The 21,444-nt window shown below is 36.9% G+C and overlaps 5 protein-coding genes across 6 annotated transcripts; 3 read left to right on the top strand and 2 right to left on the bottom strand.

The window, feature by feature from the left end:
• The first annotated feature begins 1,686 nt into the window (after positions 1 to 1,686).
• On the top strand, positions 1,687 to 2,775 carry LOC18585821 (Tetratricopeptide repeat (TPR)-like superfamily protein). The gene has a single exon (XM_018129204.2). It carries the CDS (start codon positions 1,710 to 1,712, stop codon positions 2,745 to 2,747), a length of 1,038 nt encoding a protein of 345 aa, XP_017984693.2. The 5' UTR covers positions 1,687 to 1,709; the 3' UTR covers positions 2,748 to 2,775.
• A 356-nt stretch (positions 2,776 to 3,131) lies between these two features.
• Positions 3,132 to 5,531, top strand: LOC18585820 (sequence-specific DNA binding transcription factor). Its single transcript, XM_007008849.3, has 2 exons — positions 3,132 to 4,067; positions 5,144 to 5,531. Exons 1-2 carry the CDS (start codon positions 3,356 to 3,358, stop codon positions 5,155 to 5,157), a joined length of 726 nt encoding a protein of 241 aa, XP_007008911.2. The 5' UTR covers positions 3,132 to 3,355; the 3' UTR covers positions 5,158 to 5,531.
• Positions 5,532 to 6,411: 880 nt separating this feature from the next.
• On the bottom strand, positions 6,412 to 7,117 carry LBD21 (LOB domain-containing protein 21). Its single transcript, XM_007008848.3, has one exon. The coding sequence runs from the start codon at positions 7,051 to 7,053 to the stop codon at positions 6,535 to 6,537; it is 519 nt and encodes a 172-aa protein (XP_007008910.1). The 5' UTR covers positions 7,054 to 7,117; the 3' UTR covers positions 6,412 to 6,534.
• A 4,439-nt stretch (positions 7,118 to 11,556) lies between these two features.
• Positions 11,557 to 13,787, top strand: LOC18585818 (U-box domain-containing protein 1-like). The gene has a single exon (XM_018129203.2). It carries the CDS (start codon positions 11,614 to 11,616, stop codon positions 13,681 to 13,683), a length of 2,070 nt encoding a protein of 689 aa, XP_017984692.2. The 5' UTR covers positions 11,557 to 11,613; the 3' UTR covers positions 13,684 to 13,787.
• Positions 13,788 to 13,898: 111 nt separating this feature from the next.
• Positions 13,899 to 20,472, bottom strand: UGP3 (UDP-glucose pyrophosphorylase 3). Of its 2 annotated transcripts, XM_018129202.2 has the most exons (17): positions 19,610 to 20,468; positions 18,542 to 18,722; positions 18,308 to 18,457; positions 17,999 to 18,160; positions 17,728 to 17,900; positions 17,570 to 17,636; positions 17,127 to 17,293; positions 16,778 to 16,936; positions 16,471 to 16,562; positions 16,289 to 16,383; positions 15,940 to 16,017; positions 15,606 to 15,701; positions 15,308 to 15,382; positions 15,141 to 15,232; positions 14,894 to 15,056; positions 14,647 to 14,707; positions 13,899 to 14,298 (listed from the first exon to the last, which is right to left on the bottom strand). In XM_018129202.2, exons 1-17 carry the CDS (start codon positions 20,320 to 20,322, stop codon positions 14,186 to 14,188), a joined length of 2,637 nt encoding a protein of 878 aa, XP_017984691.2. In that variant the 5' UTR covers positions 20,323 to 20,468; the 3' UTR covers positions 13,899 to 14,185. The 2 variants fall into 2 exon arrangements, 1 of the variants encoding a protein (XP_017984691.2); XR_016028839.1 differs by lacking the exons at positions 13,899 to 14,298; positions 14,647 to 14,707 and having other exon boundaries at positions 15,011 to 15,056; positions 15,308 to 15,377; positions 19,610 to 20,472.
• Between the last annotated feature and the right edge of the window lie 972 nt (positions 20,473 to 21,444).

Raw genomic sequence — 21,444 nt, 5'->3', positions numbered from 1 at the left:
AAACAAAAAGGGGTACTAGATAAAGTGATCATAGTCATCATCACTAATTTTCTATTTTTTTATTAATTGTTTACTTTTTAATATTCTTTCTATGCATAATTAATCTTGAATTCCTAATTTCAAATCAAAGCAATCACAAAAAATAAAACGCCCATACTAGATTGCAAGGTTATTTTATCTTATTATGAACTAATCCTAGGGTTAGGTAGTTTGTTCTCTATATTCATTTCCCATTTTACAAATTAATAATACTAACACAAGTTTAGACTTTTTTTTTGGTTATATATAATATAGAACGTACATAAATAAACCCTAACTCGTAAATCCTAAATCGTAAATCGGATGAGGAATAAAACAAGATAATTCATATCTTGGGCCAAAAAATTGGTAATTAATTACAAAAAAAACCATACTCTTTTGTCAATGAGGATGCAAATTTTTTTCTTAGCATAAGTTTGAATAAGGGAAGAATGGGATTTAAATTCATATGTGGGGGCAGGTAATCAATTCATATCCATGACATTGTCAAGCAAAAGGGAGTTGTGGGGTTTTTTATCATCTTCATCAACTTTCCTTTTTCCTTAAAAAAAGTTGAAGCTGATTTAAGATTATATATGTAGCTAAAATTGAGAGACAGGCTAATCTGTCCCAACAGTTATTGATCATCAGCATTGTTTTTCAAAAGGGTGAGATGAGTCCATATCGCATTATGATCCCCCCACCAGTTTTTTTCTCTTTGGATAAACAAACAGGATGATCATCAGCGATAGGGATAGTATAAAGACAACAAGCATGGCAAGGAACAGTCCTTTGACTGAGACAAAACATTTCATGACTACTCATCATCTTTCCCTTTCTTTTCTTTATGGTTTTTTTTTTTTCTTGGGGTATAGTCATTTGAGAATTAACCCTTTCGATATAGACGAAATCTTGATTCTTCCATCATATGTAAAACATGTAAATCTTTCACTTTTGAGAGATAATGGTTTAAGTGTTAGGGTTTTGATTTTGTACATGAAATATTTAAAGAGTTGTCGGTGTATAGAGTAGTAATCTTAAAAGTTAATTTTTAAATTAATATTAAAGTTTAATGATGTCCATGAATCTAACCAATCTCTTAAGGTCTCCATCGATAATTTTATATATTTTTTTAAAAAGATTGATCATACGTTTGATTCACATAATGAAATAATTATGAGTTTGGGACAATAGATCTTGACCGACTGTATGTTGACCAAGTGGGGTAATTCGGGACCGATAATCCATGGGCTCGTTTCAATGCTTTTGGGTAAAAACCTTTTAAAATCATGGATATCAAGAAATTTTTTAATTGATGAAAATTGTTAAATTATTTATATTATATTTTAAATTTTTTGAATACAAATATTAACAAGATTTATTCAATTTATAAATAAAAATTGAAGAACTCATAAATTAATATTCCAAAATTTCAATTTATACATAATTGAAACATTAATTATTTTTATTTTATTTATAAACACTTAATTTTTACATTTCAAAACTATTTTTATTTTATTGTCAGCCCAAATCTTTTTCTATTTTGGGCCCGAGTAAACATAGCTTCTATTACTGGTATTGTTATTTGGGCCTGAAGCCCAAATCTTCGAATTCCCCAATTAAACCCCTTAAACCCTAAACCAATGCCTCTATTTCTGCAACTCTCGTACCAGCTCTCTGTAACTGTAACCATGTCGATTCTCCGTAAACTCCATAACAAATCTCCTTATTCCCAATCTATCCTCAAAATTTTACCCGCTCGCTTCTTCTTCACCGGCCAGATCCCTGACCCCGGGCCAGTGCCCGACGAGCCATTCCCTGACGAGCCTACCTCAGCGTACTACGACGAGCAGGTCTACAAAGCAGGCCGAAGTGGGGACTTGGTAACTGTGGGGCACCTCCTAAATAAGCGCGTGAGAGACGGATGCTTCAACACCACCAAAACCTTCAAGTTCCTCACCGCCACGGAGTCATCTTTCTCCATCCTCGACGATTTGGTCCGAACCGTATCTCGTCTCGACAAAGGCGTCCCGCGCAAGAACGCGTTCGATTCACTCATCTCTCGTCTCTGCAAGCTGGGAAAAACCGACGAGTCCCTGCGCGTGATCGACACGATGGCCAAGGAAGGGTACGGATTAAACGCCGTTAGCTTTTATCCGATTTTGTGTGTGTTGACGAAGAAGAAGAAGATGGAGGAGGCGTGGCGGGTGGTGGATCTGATGAGAGACGCCGGGCTTTTACCGGACGTGACGACATATAATTATCTGCTGACGGCCTATTGTTTCGAAGGGAAGTTGGCGGAGGCGACCGCGGTGGTGAAGAAGATGGAGGAGGAAGGGTTGGGTGCGGACGGGCGTACGTTCGACGCTCTGATAATGGGCGCGTGTAAGGCGGGAAAGGTGGAGGGAGCTCTGTTGCTGCTGAGGAGCATGGTGGGTGACGGCTTTCACGTGATGCATTCGACGCATACGCACGTGATCAATGGGATGTTGAGGCTGGGCTATTGGGACCCGGCGGTGAGGTTTGTGATGGCTTGTCGAGGGAGGGATGAGAAGTTGGACCAAGAGAGTTTTGGGGTTTTGGCCAACAAATTGATTGGTTTGCGACGGAGAGATGAAGCAATGCTTGTTTTGTCTGAAATGAGGAAAATGGGATTGACTATGGGTAGAAAATTGACTGATTTTTATGAAATGAATGTAAACAAAAACCAAGGGACAGAAGGAAATTAATACACAATTTTGAGTATTCCAGAGATAAGTCGATTTTGATTACTTTTATTAAATATTTTAATTAGAGTCATTCTTGTTAATTGAGCTGATCAAAATAAGTCGAGATATAATTCAATCGATTTTAAAATTTAAAGAAAGAAAAAAATTAATACACAAATTTCGTATTATGATATATAAGTTTGAGATAAGTTGATTGTAATTATTTTGATTAAATATTATTAATAATTAGAAATAAGTCGATTTTGTTTATTTTGGATTTTAAGATATAATTAATCGGTTTCGATTATATGCTATCGATGGAAATAAGTTAATTTTAATTAATTAAAAATTTGAGTAAAATTTTGACTTGCAGAGGAGTGCCATTGGATATGGCAAAATTTGCACGGACGTATGATTGGTACAATAGTCCAAAGTCCATCCCGTCCCAACCCCAAATCCAAATACGGGAGAGCTGACGTCACCGCCGGTCACAAAAGAAATGCACGGCCAAGTCCCCCTTACTTCTCACCATTTTCCCCCATGTGCTCCTGGCAGTAGCCGATTCTTCTCCCGCTTCCTTTATCCTCGATCCTCCTTTCCTCCGGCGCACACGTTAGCAGCTTCCCTCCATGAACCTCCGTGGTCTTCCTCACATCACCCACTCCTCCGGAGGCGGCGGCGGCGGTCGCGAAGACTGTTGGAGCGAGGGGGCAACCGGTACGCTCATCGAGGCGTGGGGAGACCGTTATTTAAGGCTTAACAGAGGGAACCTCCGTCAGAAGGACTGGCAAGAAGTGGCTGACGCCGTTAACTCCCGTCAAAACGGCGCGAAGCCGAGGAAAACCGACGTCCAATGCAAGAATCGGATCGACACGTTGAAGAAGAAATACAAGCTGGAAAGAGCCAAGCCCCCGCCGTCAAAATGGCCGTTTTTCAAACGCATCGACTCCCTCATCGGCGCTAACGCCTCCGTCAATAAAAAGCATTCCGCCGTTACTTTCACAATCAAACCAAAAGCGACATCTTTTCTAAAGGGGCCGAGGTCGACGGAGAGCTCGTTTGGCGACGAGGACGGAGACGAGGACGAGGTGAGAAAAGAGCATCGAGTGGAGGACGTAGGATTATCCGATGGAGCTGCGTGTAGGGAATTAGCCAGAGCGATTTTGAAGTTCGGGGAGATCTATGAGAGGATCGAGAGCTCGAAGCAACAGCAGATGATGGAGCTTGAGAAACAGAGAATGGAGTTTACCAAGGATCTGGAGTTTCAAAGAATGAACATGCTTGTAGATGCTCAGTTGGAGATGGAGAAATCGAAGCGGCAAAAGCATTTGACTCGCTCAGGTAATCAGGAAAAAACTAGAATTCCTTGCTTTATCATGCCAAAGTTTGAATTTTTGCTTCAATTGGCTCTGTTTCAAGTAAAAAAGTTTGAATTTTGTGGAAAATTTTGTTGATTATCATAGATATTTGAACTAATGTTATTAGATTTGATGATTGATAAACGAGTTTGATGGCTTAGATTTGCCTTGATTCTTAAGTTAACAATTGTTATTATATTTCGTAAACACCTTTGATGGTTTATATTTGGCTTAAGGTGGTGCCAATGGTGGTAATTAGTGTTCAAGTTGGACTATTTCGAACTTAATCTTAATGTTTGCATGCTGACTGTCATTGTCTTTTAACACCAAAGTTCACCACTACTTACCACCATTAGCATTACCTCGAACCAAATCCGAACCTATCAAATGTGTCTGTTTGAATGTTGCCATGTTGCCAGTAATTACCACCATTAGCATTACCCTTATCATTTATCAAAAACTTTTAATATACCACCATTAGCATTACCTTGAACCCAACCTGAACCTATCATATGTGTCTATCTGAATGTTGCCATGTTGCCCAATAATTACCACGATTAGCATTACCCTTATCGTTTATCAAAAAACTTTTAATATTGGAATGTTGTTCGGTTAGCGTTGTTATATAGAGGCTGTGTGCCTGAAATGTAAATTTGGTATCTGAACTTTAGCCCTTGCTTCACATATAACGTGAGCTGTTCCAAAAGAAGTAAACGATGCATGTGAAAATAATTTTTACGGTGAACTAGTATTTTGTTTGGGTTTGGAGTAATTAGAGTCATTAAAGAAGGGGGAAACAGAGAGGTGTTCTTTTAACAAGACGCTGCCTCGTATTCTCTCTCTTTGATGCACTGCAGCGAGAACAACATCCCGCTGCCTCATATTATCTGATTAATTTTTGTTAATAGAATTTAGAACTGATAGGTATACGAAACTCCGGTTGCTATTAAGCTTGATTCATCATATGAAGTTCATATTAGTACTAAGCTTGGGCTTGGTTTCTGTTTACATTCTGATGTCTGATAAGCATCTTTGTGAACTGTTCATGCAATTGAACAGGGAAGAAGCACTAGGAGATTGTGCCATACCATCTGAAAATAGAAGCTGAGTCTGATTATCTTTGTGACTATGTCCTCTTTCGATCTCAATTAACTGAGACAGAAGTCTCTATCTGTAGATCCAATCGCATCGAAAATCAAGTGCATGTGGTGGTCGTAACATTTCTTGTACATAAGCAGTTGTTTGCTGCAGGTCCATCGTAACATTTCTACTTGTTATAATACAATAATCTTTATCAACTTGTTAAGTTTTTGTATTCTGTAGTTTTATTGTTATAATTGATAGTTTAATGTGGAAAATGGAAGAACTACCTTGTAAGAAGATAGCTAATCCTGACTTGATTAGAATTCTGTGGAAGTTTGAGCAATTGGAAAGTTTGTTTGAGCAATTGGAATATTTGAAGCTTCATTTTTCAGCTCCAAGAACTCAAATCGAAAAATGTGCTTTTCTTGGATTATGGTCAAAATCTCCCGGAGATGTTTTAATGGTATGGAATTCACGTCAAATAGATAAAAGAGGTGTCTTGGGTTTATAATTTTGGACGTTACGCACTTTATCAAGTTTGTTTTTTGGAGAGAAGATTAGAGTTAGCTCGGACTCGATTTCGGTGTCATACCAAGTGTTTTAACGGATGGCGTAGGCAAGGTGACCAATCTGTGACAAAAAAGTCACCAATTTGGGTGAGAGAGAATGCTATGAAATTTCACCTTAGATAAGTAAGGGAGAGTTCTTAAACTTATAAGTGTGAATGTTACCACGTCTCGTTAAATTAGTTTTTTGGAGTGAGAGTAAAAGTCCGGTGACATTAACATGTTGAAAAGCTAATGACATTGTTGTGTTTACTCATGCACCAAAGGACAAATGAAAGATAAGTTTGTGTCCATCGCCTCACTTACCCCAACCCTCGGATCCTAGAGACTTCAACCTCAGGGAAGGAAGCAGGACCACGTTATCGCAGTTAAAACTTGTTTCGGAAAAATAACAGAGAGAGAGAGAGAGAGAGGACAGGGTAACAATGGGCAATATCGGTCATAATTCATGCGGGGAAGAATTAGGCCAAGCTTGCGAACAAGAGCATGTGATACTTGCTTGGTTGGGCAGGAGAGTATCTGAAAATGAAGGCAGCACTCTGGCCTACACTTTGGAGATTGCCAATTGAGTTATAATTTCAACTGGTCCTTTGAAATGACTACTTTTGAGAACACTAAACAAAATTGCACACATATTTATCACTTTTATCTTACTTTTTAACTTATTTAGAGAATCCCTTTTGAATTCCCATTTAATTTCTTACTTGATCTTGATCTTGAAACATAGATTTAAGGCCAAAGATGCCAAGTTTTTTCAGAGCTAGTAACCAACAAGAGGGAGAGAGAGAGAGAGAGAGATCTTTATACATATGGAATTTGGCTAAAATCATACATATGTGCATCTTGGTTCACTTCAAATGAATTCAGGCTGAAACTGTCAATGAATCCTCCACAAGAAGCAGCCGGGACCTGAAACTCACCGAATGGACCCATGCTAACCCGGTCACTGCTGATGATAGCAGAGGAAGTGGTTGCAGCATACCGAGCCAGACGTTCTCTGGCAAGGGCCAAGTCATGTTGCAGCTCGATCATCTTCCTCTGCAACAAGGCTATGGCACCAATGCAACCATAGACAGGGTCCCTAAGCCTTGCTTCAGCCTCGTAAGCCAGGGAATTCACCGTCTCCTCTCGCTGCTCTTCGGGCACTTCGATCAGGATCTTGCTCACATTGCTGGCACCAAAAACCTTGTGGACCTTGGCGAATTTCTTCGGTTCATCGGATCGAAAATATGGTGCGAAAATACAGTTGGGAGTGCACCTCCTTTTCAATAGCTTGCAAGCTGCACAAGAAGCCCTTGAACGTGGCTCCTGGCTCCTCATGGCTTCACATCACACCGCCCCCCACTACAAATGGCTTTCAACTTCCAATGTCCTATCCTCTTGTCTAGCTTCCATTTAAATAGGCTCGACCTTTTTAAACAGTAGCAGGCTAGTAGAAATGTTACAATGTTACGAGATCTTTACTTCCTTTTAAAAAAAAATTAACTTGATAAAATGTATACAGTATTTATTTATATATGTTTATGAACATTCTCCTACTTATTTGATATGAAATTTTATCATATTTTTATTTATTTGAATTTATTATAATCTCGTTACAGACTAACATAAAAAATTTAAGAGGCACGTGATATAAAATTATAAAAAATATATATTTTTATTTGTAAAAACAATAGCAAAGAGTATGTAAAGTATAAAATATTATTTAAGCTTATATGCTAAATTGGTTAGAGCGTCATGCTAATAACACGAAGGTCGTAGGTTTGAGACCTGCACGGGCCATTACTCATTTTATTAAACACTTACTCGAACCTCATAACCATTTTATAAATATACTCTAATGAAATACTTGTCAAACTTTGATGAATTTAATTAAAAGCGTACCCATTTTATAAATTTACAAAACAATTATTGAACTTTTAATTGAAACTATCCATTTCATAAATATACTTTAATAGAACATTTGTCGAACCTCGGTGTATTTAATTGAAAATGTATCCATTTCATAAATATACTCTAACGAAAAACTTGTTGAACCTTTAATCTCGTTTACAAAATCTAAAAACCTCAGGTGTTAATGAATAAAATAATTCTCCATAAGTAAAACAAATGAAGAACTTGTTCCAACAATCTTGAAAAATATCTAAGACTAAAACATTGATTCAAAGTCTTGGAAAGAGAGAAAAAAAAAACACAAAAGAAAATGTATTTATTTTGTTTTATATCTTGGAAGTGGGGCTAGAAATAATTGTACATGGGGCAGCATTATGAATCAGTATTGGTGAGTTTGGTTGTGAAGTGGCAGTTCTTTGATAAAAGATGAGAGATCCCCATTTGATTGGACAGGAGAACTTTCACAAGAAAAGCATTGAGCCCTGGAGATTGCTTGGGGCTTTATCCCCATGAAAGGAAGACTAGAAAGGTTGAAAAAGATCAATAAGGAATCCCCACTTTGCATTTTGTGGAGCCAATATTGTCACCCCTTATTTTTTTTTCTAAAATGGGGAAATTACATAGTCCCTAGTGAAACATTATTGGTACTATGAGGGAAAAATAGATTTAAATTTTTTGATAGGTTCCCTTCGATCTCCGATCTCGATTTTATCTATCACCCAATTTTACAAAATTAAAAATAACAACGAATAAGGTACATATTAATCGAGTCAGATATTATAAAATTCCAATTATATTATCTTTATACAAATTTCAATTTGATCGAAAATTATTATATTCCCATTGGGTAAGAACTTTGTTCTTATGTTTATTAACAAAAAAATTATATAAAATAAAAGAAAAAGATAAATTTGAAGATTGAAAATCAGAATTTATTATTTTGTTTTCTATTACCAACCAAAGTTTCAAGAAATGAGTTAGCAAGGTGTCACTTCAAACAAATTGTGTGGTTGGGAAAGGAGAAAAGAGAGAGAGAGATGATAATGCTCCTCCCAAAGAGCCCACTTGTTTCAATGCTTGTCGTTTTCTCTCTAAAAACAATGAAACCTAGCTTAATAAAAAACCAAAGGCTAAAATGGGTTAAGACACGAGCCGTCCGATGGGTATGGGCCCGGATATCAAACGGACTGTGATCGACACGCGTAAAAGGCTTGCGTTTCCAACTGAAAGAAAGAAAAAAGAGGACGGGGGAACGGGCCGGCCCAAAAGAATTGTTGATTGATATGGAGAGGATAGAAGGAAAGCTCCACTATTGGTTCTGGTTGTAAAATGATTGTGTGTGGGGGACTGTAGATTGACTTTGGTGTTGCTCCACCTCCACTATTGATTCTTGCGATTGATTAAACCCACCATCACCATCTTTCCAAACGTTTGACTTGTGAGGGCCCACAACACTAATGAAGGAGGAGAAAGAAGCATAACTCTTTTACCTTCAAAAGTACTAGTATTGAAATCTCCTATGTTTTTATTGTCTAAATCTTGAGATGGGACTTGCAAATAATTTCATCCAATGAAGAATCCAAGAAAATTTTAGTATGTACTACTCTTAATCAATACTTTATGTCATTCTTCTAAATATAGTGAATAATTAAATAAGAATTTTGACATAAATAGTTAAAAAAATTCCTCTACTTAACTATTTTTTAACTAAAACGAACTTTTAAACTTTAATTTACATTTAAACAAATCCTTGAATTTATCAAAAAATTAACCATTATTAAATCCTACAGCTAGCATTTTATGTTTACATGACACATGAGTTAACGTAATCACGTAACAATTAACATGGTTGACGCGTTAGCTGCTCATGTCATATGTCATTTAGACAAAAAATACTAATTAATATTAAGTTTAACAAAAATTAATTTTTCAGTTTGTTTGGATACAATAAAAGATCATCTTATTACATGTTGTTTATTCATTTTTTTTGGGGGAAATTGATTTTTTTATTATTGACATTATTATTTATATTGCTTGGACTTAGCTAATAAAGAAAAAGGTGGTGGTTGTTGTTGCTTATAAGATTTTATGATTATGATGACATGATGTTCTCCATGTGGCAAAGCATAAAGTTAACAAAAATTTACAAACTTTCTAAGGCTTGCCAAAAATATCAAAGCATTAGAAAAAGGGCCATCTTGAAGCCTCACTTTTTTTTCCTTGTAAGGTCATGTCAATTCGTACACAAATTTTTCTTTTTTTTTTTTATAGTGGAGAGACTCTTTAAAATAATTGAGTAAAATAATTATTGATGTTTTTGGCATATTCTTTGCATATATGGACAGCCTCGTATGCTAATTTTAGCCAAAGAAAAAAAAGTCATACCTTGATAAATTTATAGAGTTTTTGGGTTATTTGTCTTTAATTATCTTTGAATATTTAAATTATATACGTATACATTTATATATATACATATAAATATATGCATATAGAATATAAAAAATTAGTAATAATATAATTAAATTAGTAAAATATTTTTCAAAAAAAGTTAACACGTCGTATTCTGATAACGAATGTATCTTTTTTAAACATTCATTATTCTTATTTTTTATATATTATAAATTGGTTTTTTATGATTTTTTTAAATTTTTTCATATTAAGGAGCATCGACAATTTTATATTATAATTTTTATATGAATTTCCATAAAATACAAAGAAAGACAAATATTTAAAAACGGAAAGAGTATTAATCAAATGCCTTGGAACATCAACGTTGAGTACATATGATTGTGTCGTTTTCAACGTTGATGTTGTAACACTTATGCAAATTGTCCTACATACTGTTGCTGGCCTATACCTTATATCAGATCTTGTGAAGTAGAATAAAACGAAGAGTTGAAAAGTACCAAGGGAGTTGATTAAAGAAATGTTTCCTCTGACGCAAGAAAGCCAAACAGAAGATTCCCAATACAGTTGGTGACCCAGTCTATTGTAAGAGAAAAAGCAAAAGGAGGGTTTGGCTTTAAGGCTGTTTCCCTATGGAGTTCAACTCTTTTCTCATCTGACTGCTGAATTCAAGGGAAGGCTTTGATCAAAAGGATTTGGCTTTGGCTTTTTGACTCGCAAGTTTTAATATTTCGAGTCGTATGAATTGAATTCAACTTTTCAACTGATGAAGAAACAATATATAATTGTTAACATTTTTTAATAATTTTTATCAGTAAAATGATATTTTCAAATGGAATATAAAAAATTTGAACGATAACAAGATTTTTGACATCTAATGCAATATTTTTAATCATGTTTTTTTATCTGTAAATTTTTGCTATTAGGCACACTTGAGATGCCAAATCTAAGGATGTTTCAGATTATTATCTACACCAATAAGAAACCAAATCAGTTTCAGAACACTACACAATCTGAATCAAGCAATGGAAATGGGGTGGTGATCAATGATTACTGAGATGAAAGTGTCTCTCATGGTGGTAAGTTTTTTTTTTTCAAGACTTACTCTTTATATAAAAAATTATACATCTTTTAATAAGATAAATGCTCGGATGTAAAAGTCAAAAAGTCAGATGAAAGCCTAAACATTTCTTTGGTAAAACAGTCTAAAAATGGGGAAAAAAATATATATATATGTAAGAAACTAGTCTAGGAAGCTACCAAACAGAAAAGTTGACAAGACTGGTTAAATAATTCAGTGTTTTTTGAATATAAAACTGGCGGGGAATGTATCTAGCGCTTTGAACCAGGGAAGTCCTCCAAGTGGCAGCAGCCTGGAAGTCCATGGTTCACCTGCTGGCATCCACCCTGTTGTCTTTTTCTGTTAAATGTACAAAGAGAAGCAGTCAAGATTTCCATGCAAAGAATGATAATAAAGAAGTTTGTTCAAAGTTACCTAACTTTGTAATAAAACCTTTGGCATGGAAAAAATGGTGGCAAACTGCTTCAGGAACTGACTCACTCTTGGAGAGAAATTCAGTCATGGAATTGGCTCTCCCTCCTGTGATGGCTTCCTCGGGGTTTTTGCCATCTGGGTCTTTGTTGCAGTCCTTGATTCATGTATCTAATGAAGTAGCTTCAATGGAAAAGCTTCCTTTTGTACAGGTTAGGAACATTTCAACCATGATGAGGAGGATCAAGCTCCTTTCATCTTTGTTTGAAGAGATTCAGGAAATAAACAGCCCGCTCCCTCCATCTTCAGTCTTGTGTCTCACTGAGCTTTTCTCTGTGATCCGGAGAGTGAAAGTTTTGACCGAAGGGTGCAGGGATGGTAGCTCTATTTGGGGCCTGATACAGACAGAGCTCATTTCCAACCAATTCTATGCGATAGTGAAGGAGATGGGGAGGGCACTCGACATTCTACCTCTGAGTTTGCTTGATGTAACGGTAGATATCAGAGAGCAAGTTGAGCTGCTTCACAAGCAGGCGAAAAGGGCTGAATTGTTTGTAGACCCCAGGGAGGTTCAAAGAAGGGAAGAGCTTCTCCAAGTAATGGCCTCTAACAATGGAAAGAACAGGAAGAACCAACGGTTCGTTGACATTGAAACAGTGAAAGAAGTTTTAAGCAGCATTGGGTTGAGAAGCCCACTGGATTATGAGGAAGAGATATCAAAGCTAGAGGCAGAAGCACTGAAGCAGGCAGGTACAGGAGGACTGTTTGTAGTTTCCAACATAAACAATCTCGTATCCTTTGTTTCGTATTCCAAATCCATGATTTTCTCCAGTAGTGAAGAATGTGAGAAGAACAAAGAAGACATCAAGCAGTCATGTGGTTCCATAAACAGAAATCTTGATCAGTCTTCAACTTCTCAGTCAATGTCTTTGAATATTCCTGATGAATTTCGTTGCCCGATTTCGCTTGACCTGATGAAAGATCCAGTGATCGTAGCATCTGGGCATACATACGAACGAAATTCAATAGCTCAATGGATCAACACAGGACGTCACACATGTCCGAAAAGTGGGCAGAGGTTAATTCACATGGCCTTGATACCCAACTATGCACTCAAGAGTCTAGTGCACCAATGGTGCCAAGAGAACAACATCCCATTAACAGAATGTTCATCTTCAAATACATCAGAGTTGGAGAGAAGTAATAGCAAGCAAAAAGCCTGTGAGAAAGCCATTGATCACATTTCTGCAACCAAAGTGGCAATAGATGCTGTCAAAATGACAGCTGAGTTTTTAGTAGGGAAGTTAGCAATGGGGTCCCCCGATATCCAAAGGCAGGCAGCTTATGAGCTGCGGTTGCTTGCGAAGACCGGCATGGATAATCGCAGGTTAATTGCAGAGGCAGGAGCTATACCATTTCTTGTGACATTGCTAAGTTCCAATGATCCGAGAATCCAGGAAAATGCTGTCACTGCCTTGCTCAATCTTTCCATTTTTGATAACAACAAGGTCTTAATAATGGCAGCTGGAGGAATCGACAATATAGTTGAAGTTTTGGAATCAGGAAAAACCATGGAGGCAAGAGGAAACGCAGCAGCAGCAATATTTAGCCTGTCAATGATAGATGACTTCAAGATGGCAATTGGAGCCCGACCGACAACAATTCTGGCCCTGGTTGGGCTCCTGAGAGAAGGAACAACAGTTGCCAAAAGGGATGCTGCAACTGCAATATTCAACCTTGCACTTTATAATGCTAACAAAGCAAGCATCATAGCTGCTGGGACAGTCCCTTTGCTCATTGAATTGTTGATGGATGACAAGGCAGGCGTAACTGATGATGCCTTGGGAGTGCTGGCGCTACTTCTGAGCTGCCCTCAAGGGCTTGAAGCTATAAAGAAGAGTAGAGTTTTGGTGCCTCTTCTCATTGATCTCTTGAGATTTGGATCAGCCAAAGGAAAGGAGAACTCAATAACGCTTTTGCTGGGGTTGTGCAAAGATGGAGGAGAGGAAGTTGCCAGACGCCTGTTGATCAATCCGCGAAGTATTCCTTCCCTTCAAAGCTTGGCTGCTGATGGCTCTTCGAAAGCTCGAAGAAAGGCTGATGCATTGCTTAGATTACTCAACAGGTGCTGCTCCCAATCTCACAATCCAGTCGGATAGCATGTCGCCAACATCTAGAGAGTGTAAATTTGTGGATTTGGACAAAAAAAAGAAAGAAAGTGTAAAAGTTGTTCTGTAAATGAATCTCATCATTCAGCTTTAAATCACCTTCATGATAGGCTTGTTTACAATAAAGGATAATTATCTGCTTCTGATCCTCATATTACTACTTTCAATGTCTTTCATTACTAGCAGATTGAATATGAATACAAGAATTTTAATGAATATAGATACAGATTTCATTGCCGGAACTTTTACACCGTTCTTTTACAGTCTAAGTTACATGAGCAATGTAACTACAACAAAAAAGAATTATATGCAAAGAACTATGGCCGGGACTTCATAACTTTCTAGATGACTCCAATTCAATTTACTTTAATGAAACATCCTAGTTGAGAAAAGGTTAAACTTATGTTCAACCAATCAGAATCAGAGAGGTCGAAGCTCAGTATTCGTGAACCATGATTCACATAAGAGCAAGGTTAAGCATCTGGGTATTATTTCACAACTCTATTAATTCCAACAAAATGTGACAGCCATTGATATTGTATTTCCAGAACCAGCTTCCTCTATCCATCAGACTCTGTGGTAAGGGGTCCAACTGAAGAGCTAGACCTGAAATAGATATTAATACTAAAGATGAATTAAGGATAAAAATTTGTATAAAATTTGAGATCATTCTAGAAGCATAACAGCAAACTTTTTTGTTTAGATGATAGAAAGTAATAAACTAAAACTATAACCAAGTTTCCGAAAATTTACAGATACTAAAAATAGAAGGTGATTGAATTATAATTATAGGAGACCAAATAAGTCCCCAATCCTGTAATTTCTACATCCCTTGAGGGGAAGATTGACAGGACAAATCTGAAACTTAAAAACTAATAACAACCATAAAAGTAAGTGAGCTCTAATTAGGCAATCTAGAAAGCAAAGAAGCAAGACATATTGAGGCATAAAAACCTGGATCTCCAGAAGTGATCTTCATTCTGTAGCCATCTGGGACTTCAAATAAATGATTTCCCTGTATAGAAGGAAAAATGATTCACTGCATGGATCCAAGAATGGCAGCTGCCTATATGTAAGTTTGTGCATGAGTCAATGTTTATGTTGCTTCAAACCATACAAAGAAAAAGAACTGATTGGATTTGTTATATCATTCCTGGAATGCAACAAAAAGCTAAATATTGAGATTGTTATCGCATATAACCTGTATGGTAACATTGCTGGCCTCAAACTCAGCATTTCCATGAAGTATGACCTTAAGTGCCTCAAAACGACGAACATCATGCTTCCAATATACATTATCTCCAGAACTCCAGTCAATTCCATCATTCAGCACCTTCACATTATGTAACTTACACCTTCCATACCTGCATAGATGAACTCACTTTTGAACCTGAGAAGTTGTTTGATATCCCCTTTGAAGATTCTCGGAAAAGCATGCAATATCAAACCTGTGCCCATATCGTAGTGTTGGTTCACCATTTTCATCAACCCTAGTTGAGCCCATAATGTTGTCAGCTGCAATAATCATGCTACCTTCAAGCTGAAAGAAACAAACCATATCAGCATATAATGATCTAGCATGCATTAGTTAAACCGTATGTCAAGAGATTATAACCTGAACATTTCTCCATAAGAACTCTGCAACCTCTATTTGTAGTTCTGAGCCCTTTGAAATGGAACCCCCACTAAACTAAGAAGGCAAAGAAAACATCATTATTACTTCAAAATATGATGGATTGATGATTAGCATTACAGCTTCAATTCTGGAACTTTTGAAAGTTAATAACAAGTTTTGGCTGAAATGGATTTATGATCTTTTATCTACAAAGTCCCAGAACAATTACACCAAAAGCGGAAAAAGAAGCATTAACAGCAAAAACTTTTGAGTCTACCAAAAGCCTGAATATACTTACTTTCTGTCTGGTGACCTCCCAAAGTGGGCCAAGTGCAGGATGAAGAAAGATGAGAAATGGTGGTCCAGAGTCTACATACTTATCATTACCTTCAACCTGCATAATATGAAAGAGAACACTATAGCTCAATACACTTGAATAGGATATTCACCAATTATAGCGTGGTTCGATTTTTATTTTTTACACAAAGACTGGAAAATTTTAACAATTTCTTACGCATCATAATGAAAATAAATACTAAATAATAAGCAGATCTACTACATGGTGACAATCCATGTCATTCAACTGAAACTGATTTGGGCAGTAATATTGCAAGAACTCTTATAGGAAATACCTCAGGAAGATCAATATCACAGTGCGAAAGAAGATCATAGGCATTCCGCATGATATCCAACAGTGAACCATCAGGAGTCTGCACAATAACTCATACTTATATTACTGTTGGAGAAAACAAAAGTAACTTACTTAACAGCATGCAGTGATTATGCTCAAATGAAGCAAAAGGAATTCAAATAATAATCCAGGAGGGTGAAAACAAGAAAGCCACTAATTAATATAGGAAGATATACAAAAAAAAAAAATGATATTGAGCATCTGATCTCCCAGAAAGCCATATTTGAATCTGAAGCAGTTTCATTTGATAATAGAACAAGGATGCACAAGAAGAATATCCAGAAAACTACCTGGTGAAGAGACATGTCTGCATGTTTTCTTTTCTTCTTAGCAGATGATGTAACCCTTCTCCTTTCATTATAAACAATAAAGGTATCCAATTTATCTGTAGACACATGTAGCTGTGATGTTAACCAGATGATAACGCATGATGGACGTGAGAAGTCACAGTTGAACCCAGCCAATACCATACCTTCCACACCCTTGTAACATCTAGATGAATATGTATTAAGAAAATTATCTGCAATGTTTTGCATAGTGCACTCCAGCCTGCCACCATGGACACTGCAAGTAGAAAGTTGTCAGCATTAGTGCCAGGGTCATCATCAGCAAAAACTGATAGTTATACTAGCATTGGTTATTAATTTCAAAAAAGTTGACGAGGAACATGATCCATACTTCAATTAATTGTGCAAACAAGGGCAGTGAAATATGAAATGCTAGATAAAATTTATCAAAAACAAACTAGCTAACCCTGCCAAAAGAAACAAGCTAACTACCTGTGCCAGCTTCCAAAATAATCCGTATATACAATTGACTTCTTTGTATTTAATACTAGGCCAGGTAAACTTCTTTCACTTCTTGTTGATCCAACTAGTTCAGCGGAAGGTAGATCCACATAAAGAATGTTGGTATTGGCAGGGAACTCTGCCTGCAAACTTGACACAAGGAAGAGAAATTTCTGACTTTATTGCTTGACGTAAGTTCTTGAAGAAAAAGACATACATGAAAAACAATATGTAATAAGCTGGAGAGTTATTATATTGATGTTAAAAAGCACAACGAAAACAAAAAGCAAAATTGAAACTGCATGCTTATAACCATATTATAGCGAAAATTACTGTGTACCTATTGGGTGAAGGAGGTCCACTTGTGATTCCAAACTTATCAAACTCAGTGTATTCAATGCATGACAAACCATATGCCCACTTCCCATCAAGGTTCTTCTTCTCAATTAGAACATTGACTCCTTCTGTAGCCCCTGAGTTCCGCTTGCAGGAAGCAAATCCCAGTTTCTGTTACAAATAGAATCAGCATGGCAATACAAGATAGCAAAAAACCTTGGTCCTGATGAACTCAGCATATGACCAGAGATGTGTATCTTCAAATGTGCAATAAACTTCCTAATCAAACTTATTAAAGAACTCCCAGAGATCTTATCCTTGATTGTAATATGCAAATTGAAGGAACAATGTTTGAAAACATTAGCGGACACATTCTACCTCAATCTGATTTTGTTAGGCCCACAAAAGAAAGAGCATATTATATCGGTGTTTCCAACATGAGCTTACCTTTCCATGATGTAAACCAATCCCTGCCAATGCCAAGAGGGTCACATCTGTAGCAGCCACAACATTACTGCAAACTCACCCATGGAAATCTTAAATTCAGCAACTGATACATGATAATGTTTGCAAATAATTTCTGATATATAGTGAATATGGCAAACCTGACTTGCCGAACAGTAGCACCTTTCCTTCCATGATCATAAAACCATTGAAAGATGCCTTTGTCATAAGCAAGTTTCCATATTACACCATGACCACCAGGCTTGCATACAGGCACAAATGGTTTCCTGACCAACCATTGCCCATCTTCTGCGCTTACAGTCGGAACTAGAGGCTGACAATTTAGAAGTCAAATTACTAAAATAACCACAATATTTATTTAATGGAATAGAAGAGACAGTAGAAGGCATTTTCATAGTTTCAACTCAAAACCTGTTCAAAGAGTTGGAAACTTGATCGTCCTCTTCCAAACCATCCAAGTCTTTCACAAAGTGATGTGATATGTTCATGGTTGTTCTTTGCTGAACTTGTCATGATTGCAACAGGAGTGATGCATTGTTTTCCATACAGCTTGAAGTACAGGAACTCTCTAGCCTTGCAATTATAAAATAAAACATGATGTCGAAATAAAGAGTGTACTTATAATTTGTTTTCTAGTAATGAATCACTTAACTGTTATCTTTTCGTAAAGCATCATAAACATAAACTAATGTTTCAGGCTTTACAACAGTGATCTCATACCTGAAGATCTCTGATAAGACCTTCTAATAATGTCCACCCACAATAACGAAGCATTGCAGCCGGAAGACATTCACCTGTGTCAGGATCAACCAAACCAAGCCTGTCTGCTGAACCTCCCAAAGGATATATTTCACCTAAGTCTGGCAAACCCTAAAAAGGATAAGATCTTATTATTCAAGCAAACTTGTGGCACATCCTTTTCATTTACAAGAACAGGACACGCTCGCCACTAACCTCAATTCCCCATAAAGCTGCTTGAGATGCATATTCTGTATTTTGAGAAAGGTCACATCCAGTAGGCACATGAATTTCCAAAAACTGGTATTCCATTGATTCATGTACATGCTGGGAGTGATTTGTAGTCTGCATTTCATGTGAGGATCGGGAAAGAAGCTCCAGCACCATTATCTGATATCTGCAGCAAGTATTTTATTTAAACTATTTAGTATATTCCAAAATTTTATGACATTGAACAATCTGAAAATATGTGAAAAGAAGAAATAAGGAGGAAAACAACCAAGCAATCATGAAATAAGTTCCGTATATGGTAAAGATATCTGGAAAGTTATGTCAAGAAAATGACTCAATCCTCTGCCCACCCAATTAGGATATGTAAAAGACATGGTAAAGATGGGAATTTTGATTTTGCATTTAATATTAATAAAGCCTTCCTTGGGAACTGAAAATAGAACAGTTCAAAGGAAAGTCATTTTGATCCAAGCCATTTATGGAGTAGAATAAAGCCAGGGGATAAAGACACAGAACTAAGAAGCCTTCTTCCAAGAGCATGAAGTGTGTAATTTTCTGTCAGAATCTTCAAGGTAATACCTCTGCCAGATTCTTCTGTTACGAATTGAGCCCTTTCTTTGTATTATCTCATGCTTTAGCTAGAATGCAGCCTATATGTTAGCTTATGTATACATTTCTTATCCTAGTGAGATGAATGAAAATCAATTATGCAAAACAGCTAAACTATGCTTACATCCTATTTAAGCAGTTTGCTACACAGCTATAAAAGGAAAGTTTGCATACAAGGTGAAAATGCTTTTAAACAGAGTCAGAACAAATGAAGCTGCAATTAACATAAGGAAACTGCTAAGGAAAACACTGATTATGAATAATGGCACCGTTCCATTCTCTCAAAATCCAATCCTTCCACCTACGAAAGGAAAACACTGATTTAACTAAACTTAATCATTTTACTTACATATTAGGCCGATACTATCCTTTTTTCCTCAACATTTTCCCCTTCCTACCAAACAAAATGCTAAAACATACATAAAGGAGCAGAGAAAAACTTACCCAATAATTCCTCCAATGCAACCATAAAACTCCTCAATCTCTCCCAAAATCTTCAGCAACTTTCTCAAGTCCTCACTATCCTCATCCTCCAAAACGCTACCGTTCTGACTCTTCACAAAACCTTCTCTCAAACCACCGTTATTCACATCCCATTTCTCAATCATTTCCACCAAAGCATAAAGCGCGGTCTTGACAGAACTCCTCACTCCATCCCCTCCTTTCTCTCCAAATCCAAAACCCATTTCGAGCACGTGCTCTTGACCAGCTGCAACCAAACATTTGACCAGAAACGACTCGTCTAATCCCAAACCGAGCGAACCTAAAACCTTTTCAAAACCTCGGGTATTTAAAAAATGCTTGACTTTCGAATCAGAGTTCAGAACTTTGAGTTTCTGCTTGAGAGTTTTCGAAGCTGAGAGTTTCAAACGCAGCGTTTTGAGGCGGGAGATTTCCTGCTGGAAATTGTTGGAGTCGGGTGCTGGTGGCGCGTACTCTAAAGCCGCTGTGGAGACGCGTGTGATGCTGCTGGAAGTGGAAGGTGATGGAGAAGAGGAGAGCGATAGAGAGAAAGAGACAGAGAAAAGAGGATTCTGGGAGGAAACAGAAGGAAAAGAGTGGAAAAGAGATGGTCTTTTTGAGTTTAAAGAGAGAGTAAAATGGTTGTTTTTATGATTAAGAAGAAGAAGAGAAGAAGCTCTTGTGCTGCTGGCCATGGTTCACAATGAAAGGAAATGACATAGAAACGAAAAGAAAAAAGAGGCGGGGAGGGAAAGGGAAGAGAGAACAGGAGGATAAGAACAGATGCTGGAAGCATATACCGAGGATTCTGCGGGGGGGAAACAAAGGGGAAGTGACTTGGAAATAACCGTCAAAAAACATACGTATGTGTCCGGTTGCGGGGTTTTGTCCTGAAAGGGTCTAAAAACCTCATCTTTTGCTCAATTTTCATTGGTTCTTGTGATTTTCTTGGCTTTTCTTAACCTTTTTATTTACTTGCATTGCACGTGGGGATCGAAGAGATAGAAAAATCTTTGTTCTGTTCATGTTTTTCAATTGTTGGGAAGTGAAATTGTGAACCCGGGAGCCCCTTTCCGGCTTGTTCTAGGCTTGATTCCTGGGCTGAACCTTGGTGCATATCCTAGCCTTGGTTCCTGGCTGAACCTTGGGGCATGTCCTTGGTTGCTAGCCTGAACCTTGGGCCATCGTCTTTCAGTCCAAAGACCAAGAAAGTTTTGGAGCTTAGCCTCATGTCTCAAGCCTGTTTTTAAGACAAATTTGGACTTTGGGTCGGTAATCGATTGGTATAGGGACTAAGGCTTGGGGAACCCAATCTTGACTTCAAATCTTAATCGAAATCAAGTATTTTAATGTTTTTAAGATCTTAATCCATGATTTGTGTGGCATAAAGATTTGTTTCAATCCTTTTTTGAACCGATAATTTACTCAAATTTTGGGCATATAATAAGAAAAATTGCAATAGGAATTGACAAAACCATTAAACATTGAAGTGAGATTGAAGAGAAGTCCAAAGAAAATTGCAACCAAAGTTAATTACATATGGAACTCATTTCCTACAAGCATAACTTAATCAACCCTTAATTTGTTTTTTTTTTCAATTTGTTTACGTATAAGCTTCCTTTTTTCTTTTTCCATTTTTTCCCTTTAGGATCTTCAGGATAGTTTCCATTATATATATAAGCTTTATGTTCTCTATTTAATTAGATTAATTTCTTCTTCATCATCAATGTAGAAATGAAATTTAAGAGCAATTAAGGCATAGGATACATACATGTAATAACCTTAGTAAGCAATTTAGAATCAATCCCGAGCTTAGA

This window comes from Theobroma cacao, chromosome 10 (genome assembly GCF_053813885.1).
Source record: "Theobroma cacao isolate CCN51 chromosome 10, ASM5381388v1, whole genome shotgun sequence".
NCBI lineage: Eukaryota > Viridiplantae > Streptophyta > Magnoliopsida > Malvales > Malvaceae > Theobroma > Theobroma cacao.
The sequence above is the reverse complement of the archived record's forward strand: the minus strand, read 5'-3'. Positions and strand labels throughout refer to the sequence as shown.